Source organism: Chiloscyllium punctatum, chromosome 32 (assembly GCF_047496795.1).
Source record: "Chiloscyllium punctatum isolate Juve2018m chromosome 32, sChiPun1.3, whole genome shotgun sequence".
Taxonomy (NCBI): Eukaryota; Metazoa; Chordata; class Chondrichthyes; order Orectolobiformes; family Hemiscylliidae; genus Chiloscyllium; species Chiloscyllium punctatum.
The window spans coordinates 61,844,900-61,855,615 of NC_092770.1; the positions used below are offsets into that span (position 1 = coordinate 61,844,900).

Below are 10,716 nucleotides of genomic sequence, written 5' to 3' on the forward strand. Positions count from 1 at the left end.
AAAAAAAAGGTTTGTTGGACTACGAGAGAACGATGGGGGATTGGTCTAATTAGATAATCCTTCAAAGAGCCACGCAGGAATATTATGAGGGTGTGGACAGCATAAATAAGAAAAAAAAGTCTTTTTCCATTAGTGGAAGAATTAAAAACCAGAGAACATTGATTTAAGGCATTTGGCAAAAAGGAAAAGAAAGTGAAAGGATCTGGAGTGCACAGCCTAAGAGTTTGGTGGATGCAAATTAAGTTGTGGCTTTCAAAAGAAAATTGTATCATTACCTGACAGGAAATGTGTGCAGAGTTATAGGGAATATTTAGGGGAGTGGTACTAGATGAAACAATTTTCAAGACAGCTGGCACAATCATAATGGGCCAAATGGCTTGCTTTTGTCCAGTAATTATTATTCTATTATTAAATATTATTAATATTTCTATTCTCTTAATATTTTTGGCTTTAATGGGACATAATCCCACCTTAGCAGTTAAATAATGTGTTGCCCTTTACATAGTCTGTCATAATAAACAGGTATGATTTGTGAGCAATGCTAAAGGAGGTTAATTAGAATTGCTACAAATGGCTTGAGACATAAATCAGGTCATAAACTAAACTCAAATGGGTTCATCTTAGGTCATTGGCCTTGCACTGTCTAATTTATAGTCAAAGACCTTGTTGAATAATTGAATTTTATTTCACGAAACTTACGAAATGGATTGTACTGTCAGTTTTGTCTCTTAAGTTAGACCTTAGCGTTTAAAACTTTTTTCCAATTGGCATTACTTAATTTATTTTGTCCAGATTTATGACCATTAGAAAATTAAGCTTCTGGTCTCCTTATTGTACAACTGTGGCATTTCTTTTATTTAAATTCTCTTGTTACTTTTCAGGCACACAAGGACATCATTCATTGATCCACAAGCCCAAAAACTCCAGCACAACAACATCCAGTACAACCCACTCTTCAGCAAGTTACTCAGCGATATCATCTTACCGACAACAGAGGTCAACAGCCCATTCCTTTCAACAGCAACCCCTCAATCTCAGTCAGGTACTTAGACACATTTCTGCATATTCATTCTAAGGCAGCATTTGTTACTGATATAGGACAACTCGCTTCTCATCAACGTTCTCTTAGTTATTTCTTGCTTTCTCTCTCCAAATCTCTGTTCCCGTTCACCTGCTGTCTGCTCACTATCTTCTGATCACTGTTCGCTTGCTCCTGATTCATTCGCATTCTGTCCTGACCTTTGTCCACTTAATCCCTTCCTACTCTCTTCTGATCCCTTCTCATTCTCTCCTGATCTCTGCTCACTCCCACCTCATCTCTATTCACTCCTGATTTTTGTCATTTTGTATCAGATCTCTGACAACTCTAACTTTATCTTTGTCTGTGCTCTCCTTATCTTCATTCACGTGCTCCTGACCTCTTGATTGACTGTAGCTGGGATCCCATTCTAGCTGTTAGGTTGGAAGCATGCATGAAATATCATATTGAGATCAAGATTATATTTGGTTGAGATCCGTCCAGTTCTGAGTGTAGGATAGAGTGTTGATGTGTTTTCTCCAGTTGTCAGTAGAGGATCTGTGATGGATAGTAACCTTCACATTGTGAGTATAAGATTATGTGTGGGTGGCATCCCTTCTGGTATAAGAAATGAGAGTTGGTGAGATTCCATCTGATGTCAGTGCTTCTTAGAATTTCCTCTAATCGGTGTAATCAGGAGAAAGGATGATGATTCAAATACAATATGAATGTTTCTGGAGCTGATTGTGTCAGGTCATTCAACATGCTTCTGTCTACATCAGTTAATAATGTGTGTTTTCTTTTAGGCTCAGCCACATGTGACAGGGATCCAGGAGCGGAGTGGCAACCATGGACATCGGAGGCAGCAAGCTTACATCACACCGACCATTGCTCAGGCCCCCTACTCGTTCCCACATCGTAGTCCTTCACACACTGTGCATCCTCATCTAGCAGCGGCCCATCTATCCGGGCAGCCTCACCTGTACACCTATGCCACACCTGCTGCCCTTGCACCCACGGGCACAGTGGCTCACCTTGTGGCATCACAGGGGTCTACCAGGCACACTTATGCCACCCATCCTGGAGGCATAGTTCACCAAATGCCCGTTGGTATGGGACCAAGGGTACTGCCTTCTCCGACCATCCACCCAAGTCAGTATCAAGCCCAATTTGCCCACCAGACATACATCAACGCTTCACCAGCCTCAGCTGTCTACACCGGATATCCACTGAGTCCAACCAAGGTCAACCAATACCCCTACCTTTAAGATTCAAGAACAACAAAGATATTGTATTGAATTAAAACAAGCAACAATGCATCTCGTACTTGAGAAGGTAGTTGAGAAATAAACCGGAAGGAAGAGCACTCAGTCATGGGATGAAAACTACAAATCTTTTTTAATCAGAAGTTTATTTAAAAAAAAACCAAATTTTGAAAGCCTGACAATTGACCTCTGACCAGTGATGAAGATGTATGAAGGGGAGTCGAGCAACAATGTTCGGTGGATATTTAATCTCTGAAATAATTTAAGGACTTGTGACTTTGGGACCCTGGAAGCTACTCTGAGAGTTTGGCTGAAGTTTTTAATTGATGAAGTTCAGTAAATGAACTACAGTTGATTTCTCAAATTCAGTTTATTTTATTTTTTGTTTCGATAAACAAATAGCTGCTCATCTTTTCCTAAATCAAACCCTCCTTGTGAAAGTAGAGGCTGCCAGGGCCCCTTTTAGAATGTAGGGAGATGAGGAAAGCTTCATTCAATGATATGATACCAATAGATATTAATCGTGATTGCACAACCCTGATTCAACTTAGCTGTGTTCTTAAGGCATGTTAGTTGTGACAGTTCTGAGTTCCACTGTGTGTGTGTGTGTGTGTGTGTATATTTTTGTGTGTGTGTGTTATCTTTGCTGTCTATTGTTTCTTTTTAGCAGAAAGCTTCCTGTCATGTTTCAAACATATTTCCTTGTAGTGCCTTACAGAAAAGGACAAGAATTCCTCCAGACTTCCAATAGATCCAATGGAGTTGGTATTAATGCTGAGGCAATCCTCCCAGTCACAATTCTTGGGCATGGTGGCTCTGCATGATGAAAGGACTGGGACTAAGAAAGTGTAGGGTTGCATTTGGAGAAACACAGTCTGAGTTTGCATGTCCTTTCTTCTCTTTACAACTCCTCAGGTGTTGGCAGCTCATAATTCCCTTTCCAGGTAGACTATCAGTGTAGACAGAACATAATGTTGTAAGCAACAAAGTGCCATTTGACTCGTCAAGCTCTCAAATCTCCCAGTAGTCTATGTATAATTCTTGTAATATAGATGTATCCCTTCCACTCTCTGCCCATGGATCCACCAATATAAATGGACACCTGTTTCCTGTGAACAATGTCAAGATTTTTCGTTAAACTCTGTGTCCTAGTGCCAATTGTCATTGAATTAATGAGTTTCTGTTAATAATTGGTGTTGACATCAATTCAGTCATGGAAGGTATGACCATAATGTCACAAATGGTGTGTACTTGGCAAGGGGAAAAAATTAGAGAAAAAATAATGAGATCTGCCATATTGCACAATGTTCCTAGGTAATTCAAATGTATACTGTGTGGTTCTTAGGTACATGGAGTTGATGTTTTCTGGTATCACCTTTGGAACACGTCTATTTCAGCCCGCTAAAACATTCTGCTTCTGTCATTACTTTTAAAAAAAATAATTTCCTCCATGACTGCATCATTTTAAATTATGTCCTTTTCCAACTAAATAAAGAGAAAACAACTAGTTATCTCCTTTAAGCAACTCAATGTTGAATCTTTTCCTGCAAGGATACAGTTCTTCTGTCATTTTCTACCATCTTCATAGTTTCTCAGAATTAGCTTAATCTTATTGAATGGTGAAGCAGGCTTGTGAAGTTGAGTGGCCTCCTCCTGTTCCTATGTATCTGCCTTTACTGATGTGGATGCCTTCTGGTACCCTGCAGGAATTTGAGAGAGATCCAGAGGGCATCACAGCTGAACCAATCCTGTGTGTATATATTTACACCCCACATGATATGTTGGTTGATGATTTCTAGAGTCCTAGTCAGAAGCAGATTTCACCTGTTCCCGCATTTCTGACTCTGAATCACTGAGGCCAACTTGGGCTTCTCCTTCATGTCACCACAGCTGACATTACAATCCATGACCAAGGCTGTGGCCATTTAAGGCAAATGTGCCCAAGCAACTCACTGATCTGACCAACAGAGACATGAAGGAAGTGGAATAAAGAGTTTAGGAATGATCTACGGTAACAGTGGTTCTGACTGACCTGACACCTGGCAATTCTGTTCTGTACGTTTGACTGATCGTAAAAAGGTCCAGGGAAGGGGGCTTGAGAATCTGAACTGGTGAAATTGCAAGTTAGATTTCTTCTTATTAGAATGAATATTTTAAAAACAGAGAAAAAATTATGAGCAGAATATCTTTGTTCACCACACAAATTTAGCGTGACTGGCATTTTGTAAAAGAACATTTCAGTTTTTCCTTTTCAGTGTAGTACTTTAACAAATATCTTCATTAGCTGCTGTTTTAAACGTTTTGAATTTGTGGTTATTTTTTTTCTTGGTTAACTTGTTTTCTTTCTTAAAAAAACCAGCCCTACATTTTTAAAGGAAACCATTTAATTTCTGTTTTTTCACTCCCAATTGTGCTGTGTATGTGTTTTCTTTCGAGCAGAGTTGTCCAATAGAGTTCACTGGCTATAACCACACAGTTTTAATCACGATTATTTTAATACACACCATCTCGCAATACAAGTAAGTGTATTTCACAGGTATATCTTTACTGAAAAAAACATCTAGCAGTATTCAGTAAGGAAGCAAAACAAATACTACACTCTGCTTTTCATCACCATTTACCAACAAACACAAAAGATACACACATATAAGTCATGTGAATAATACTAACATCACATGCCCAATATGAATCATTTTTGATTACTAATCCAAAATAACATCTGTATTCCCTATGAGCCACATCTGAAGGTGTAATTAGCCAAATGTAGCTAGTGGCTAATGAAGTGGGCTACATTGCATTAGGGAAGAAAAAAATGTGATTGAATTTTCACAGAGGTTGCCTTCTTGTATGAGTTGTGTAATTAATAGTCTTTAGGTTGTTAAAGGCTGACATGTTGAGTTGACTTCTAAGTCAGGTTAAGTGCTCAGTACATTCTCAAAGTCTGATCAATTATACCCATGTTCACTGTGCATTCTAAAGACCAGGCTTTGCAATAACCAGGTGCAATCCCATCACAGAGGAGAGCTGGCTGTGAGTGAGTGTAAGGATGTGGATAAAGAATAAGTCACTCACATATACAAAAACAAAATGACACTTGACACCAAAGAAATCACATTTTATGGCATTATTTGTGCTTTGCTGCCTCTGTCAGGCTCTTTCATGAAGATTATCTGTTAGGAGGAGACAGCTGGAATTTATTCCTCTTTATTTGTAATTAACACTTAATACTTGACTTTATGTTTTTCATTAGGTGGGAATTTCTCAAAGGTTTAATAGTTACTGGCATTGCTGCTATTTTTATGTATGTAAACATTCAAGTGAGTCTGTATCTGTTCTATATGTATATACATATGTTTATATATAAGGAAGAAAAAAAACCGAATCATTAAATTTGGGAAGGGGCATAAAAGTTACTGATTATCAATAAGAGTCTGCATAGTTTCAACTGTTAATTCACACATGAATCAATTTTATTCTATTTAATACAATTATACTTGCTTCCCAAACAAAAGGATACACTTATTTTTCAACTCAGAATCAATGACAAGCCCCTCTGCTTCCCCCTATCCTGATCACGTCAACTTGAAACCATTGGGTGCCTGTAGGGCTGAAATAGGGAGTTAGCAATAGCTTTTAGAGAATGAATGAATAATAATGGAGCAGTCATTTCAATAGTGACCTGTGCATGGCTGGAATTTGTCAGTAGGGTGAAATCTATCTGGTGTCTGATCTTGTTCCATGCTAGCTCTTTTTCTTAAGCACCTTGTTGCAGTTTGGTTGTTTAAATCAAACATTTTTGTCTTCTTTAAATATGTGTTTCTGAGTATCTTAACAATTTGGCGGAAAGTGCCTTTGTCTTGGAAACCCTTCAATGTATATTGGCAATAGAGTGCATGGATTTAAAGAAGGCAAGATTTCAAATTCAGAGCTGAAGGCTGTGACAATTCAATGAGGTCCAACACAACGGAGAGACATAGCTACTACATTAGCTATCAGTGTTCCATGCTTTCCCCCTCTAGAACATTGCTGAGCTAAACAGAAGTGGGTCCATATTGGAGGTGCGATCACATGTACAGAGTTATGTGGAGTGAAGGTGAGAAGCAGTAGGGTTGCCAAGCATTTGGGACTGTCCTGGAGTTTCCAGAAAGCAAGATGAATTAATCTCCCTAATGCTGTGAGCAACCCAAGATAAAATTCATAGGGGCATGCAAATTCTGTGACTTTTCTTTCTATTATAAGCACAGAGAGATAGGGATTAAAGAGCTTTTGGACTGAGATGGATAATAGTGAGGCATCGTTTGATCAGACACCAAAGGGGAACATTGGGCAAATGGAAGATTTGGAGAGAGGGAAAATTAAGTTCTAGCCAATATTTGGAGATTAAATGCTCCCCAGTGTTCCATCTAACCCCCTCTCTCCACTGGTTGCATGCATGTCTTTGTGAATATTGGCAAATCTAGTGGAATTGGGTCTAAAAAGTGTTGTTGGAAACCTGTTTGTAACTTTGTTATGGGAGGGGGTGAATTTGTCTGTACATGCACTTCAGATTTTCATTTTAGGTGCTAGGTTGCAGAAATTATTGTGCAGTGTTATGGTTCTTTGGATGAGCTGCAACATATTCAGGGTCTGGTGCTAAATTTACGGGAGAATTTTCTTTTACATAGACTAATCTGACCTGAATAAGATTTTGAAATAAGGAAATGATGGTTGATTTAGTGTTGCATTGTTAGTTGTTATTTTTTTTCTTTAAGCCTCAAACACAGGCTGCCTTTAAATATGCCATTGTGGCTGGATACAGGATCGCGATGGTGAAGTATTCACATCATGACTGTTACCAGTTATTTATTCTCCCTTCCTTCAACTCCTGAATCCTTGCTGCCATCAGGTTTTCCATGATGCCTTGCACAAGCAACCAATCTGAGCTCATAACACACAATGTGGACGGATATTAAAGGAATGAATAATGATTAGCAACATACTTAACACTGGTCTGGCTCAAATCAGTCCACTCAGCACTAATCTGGACATTTCTATTCCCTGAGTGAATGTATTGAGCCGTCAGGAGAGATTTTTAATAGATATTTTAACCTTGCCTGGTGGCACTTCTTTACCTTCTATAATACATACCAATTCAAGCTTTGATTTGGAAAGAAAGTGATGTTAGAAACTTGTACAATTGCAGTTGAGCTGATGTGGAAGAGGGTCAGGTGATATGATTTTAAAAAGCAGTGGGAAGGAGTCTGATAATGGGACTACAGTAGATTGAGGTTGCTATGTTAATGAAGCAGGAGTATAGCATTGTGCACAATATACAAGAAGGAATTATGAAGGCTACAGTGGTTTATGATGTAGTTGGTATAAGGTATTGATGCTTTTTAGGATGCTTTTCAGTGAGATAAAGTGTTTAAAAGTCCATAATTTGATATTTGGTTTAATGGGAAAATATACAAAAGAAGGATTTACCCCCAAACTAACTTGCTGTGCTGCCACTCCATGTCCTGCCTACTATGCTCTACCGTTGCATTGCTTTGCCCACAGTGCCCTGCCACACTGACCATCTCAAACTTCAAAGACCTGATCACAATGTCCTGCCCACACTTTGACCCTCTGCCCTGTCCATGTCATCCTGCCCTGCCCTGCTTGCTCACATCACCCTTGCCACACCACACCACCATATTTGTACTCACCCTCACCCATTCCATCCTGCTCTGCACACTGATTTTACAATAGAGCTGACAGTTTGTTTGAGAAATGATGTCCCCCAACAGGCTAGAACATACCAAATACAGGCTGGAGTTGCCAACCCCCAGGCAAGGATAGATTGAAACAGGACAGGATGCAAATGCAAAATAAGAATTCTAAAGAAGTTACTCTACTTGGGTGAAATTTTCTGCCCTAAAATTCTTCATTTGTTATCTTAGTTAACTTGATAAAACCCAATAATTAATTCTTCCTTTTAATACACTGTTGTTCTTCCTGGTGAGATGTTACTGGTGGTTAGTTATTCTGAATTTCTTAACCAATAGCTGCTTGGAATTAAAAGTCTTTGATTCTTGGCATTCAGGAGGATCCTCCTCTGGTGCAGTGGTAGTATCCCTAACCCTGAACGGTGAGACTCAGGTTCAAGTCCCACCTGCTCCAGAGGTGTGTAATAACACGTCCAAATAGGTTGGTTAGAAAAATTGGTGTTGACATCTGGGAGGGGTTCATGTGGTGCAGTGGTAGTGTCCCTACAACCAAGCTGGGTACCCAGGTTCAAGTCCCAAATGTTCCAGGGGTATGTGATAACATCGCTGAGAAGGTTAATTAAAAATTATTTTTTAAAAAAACACAGTTCAGCCAAAAATCAAGTCATAGTTATGCAATGCCTGTTTATCTATAAAGTTCTCAGTCTCCATATTGAGGGGCTCTTGTGGTGTAGTGGTAGCATCCCGCCCTCTGAATTTGGAGGCCAGAGTTCACATCCCATCTGCTCCAAAAATATCTAATAACATCTCTGAATCGTTCAATTAGAAAATAATTTGGCAATCGAGAAAAAAGCTCTGCCCCCTCAACTCTCATTGATGTGACCTTCCAGGAATCATTTCATGTTAAATTGAGAGAAGGGGGAGAAAGGGAATCTCAGTGGTCAATGTGGGCATATTTATTGCATTTACACAGATGTGGACAGTACTCATCTCTGCTGCAAGTTTCACCTTTCCTCTCCAAGGTATCTTTGGGGTTTTAAACTCAGAATTCTGTCTCATCCTTGTTCAGTGTCAAAACCTGATAACCTGCATTAAACTCTCAGTAGGTTTGTGTTTCAGTGTATTATTCTATGTTCTTTTCTTTGTGGACTGTCTTACTTGCTCTGTAATTTGTTGTCTTTTTAAAGATGGGGGCATGGTTTTGGTGCAGGGAGGAGTGAGATGTTGTAGGGATATATGTACAATGTAGAAACTTATATCTTTGCCCCATATTCTAGGTATGGTTACGAGAATGTTTATTTTGCTGAATTGTAGAGTGTTTTTTTAAAAAAAATCAAGTTCAGCCAGAAACTCAAGTCGTAGCTACTAAATGCTTGTGTTTTTCTAATGATGTTGTGAGCTCACTCTTAATTGTTTCAGTTGTAGGAGGAATGAGTGCAAATTTTATGGTCTCATCTTGAAACTAATATTAGAAGCATTGTAAATTAAAAGAAGATTTTAATGAAAAAATAGAGTATATAGTTATTTTAACTGTTACTATTAACTGTAGGGAGAAAAGGGGGTCTATTGTTGTGAACTGTTTAGCTTGTAGTTCACTGGTTGTTGATCATTTTTTCGGTCTCCAAGGTGAATCTGCTTATCTCCTAATCAGAATATATGCACTCACATATGCATATTGTATATGTGTGGAAATGTAATCACAAACTGTCTTGGATTTACATTAAACTGTTTCAAATCACTCCAGGACAAGTCTGTATGTGTGTGTCTACCTGTCTGTTTCTACATATTATTTACATGTGTTTTGCTATTCATGACAAGTATCCCACTATCTGCTGTCTGTCTGACCAGGCTCAAGCCCATGTTTTGGCTTATAACATATCTAATAAGTTAATTGAGGTTAGCCTTTTATAGGAATTGCAAAACAGGTGAACCTAAAACAGATGATCTAGTTAGTTATCTCATTTCTATTTTGTGTGACTTTGCTGTTGTGTTTTTCATATTGCAACAATGACTACAGCTCAAAGTACTTCATTGGTTTTAAAGCAATGAGGAACGTCATGAAGTCATGATAATACTATGATCATATGTCTTTCTGCTTCTTTATGTAAATGGGTATAATTGACAATAACGTAAGTCCCACTGATTATAAGACCATAGAATCATCAGAGCATCTCTACAGTGTGCAAGCAGACTATTCAGCCCATCAAATGTACACCCAACCTGCTGAATAGCATCCCCACCCAGACCCACGCCTCTACCTTATTTCTTGTAACCCTGCATTTCACAAGGCTAATCCACCTAACCTGCACATCTTTGGACTATGGGAGGAAACCCACGCAGACATGGGAAGAATATGCAAACAGCTGCCAAAGGGTGGAATTGAACTTAGGTCCCTAGCACTGTGAGGCTCTGTCCATGATGATATACTACCTCCATCACCTTGAGCTCTTACTGAAATGCATTATGTGCAGTACCTTACTGAATGACAAGAAACCAGAAAATAGCGAGTCCTTTGGTTGATGCAGACATTTGATACCTGAACCAGATCTGCCCTCAGTACTTGAGGGCCCTGCAGACAAGCAATACATATGTAAATGAGACATCTGTTTCAATACATAGTGCTACAGATTATCATAGAGCAATACAGCACGGAAAAAGACCTTTTAGTTCAACTCATCCATGTTAACCAGGTTTCCCAAACTAAACAAGTCCCATTTGCCTATGTTTGGTCCATGTCCTTCGAAGC

At 39.0% G+C, this 10,716-nt stretch overlaps 1 protein-coding gene across 5 annotated transcripts in view; it reads left to right on the forward strand.

Moving 5' to 3' along the window:
* Positions 1-9,708, forward strand: part of hipk2 (homeodomain interacting protein kinase 2) — a 277,465-nt gene extending 267,757 nt beyond the window's left edge. For all 5 annotated transcript variants that reach the window (XM_072552490.1, XM_072552492.1, XM_072552488.1 and 2 more), the window contains exons 14-15: positions 882-1,042; positions 1,825-9,708. In XM_072552490.1, the coding sequence (XP_072408591.1) occupies positions 882-1,042; positions 1,825-2,286 (623 nt within the window). In that variant the 3' untranslated portion in view covers positions 2,287-9,708. The remainder of the gene's footprint in view (positions 1-881; positions 1,043-1,824) is intronic.
* The last annotated feature ends 1,008 nt before the right edge of the window (positions 9,709-10,716 follow it).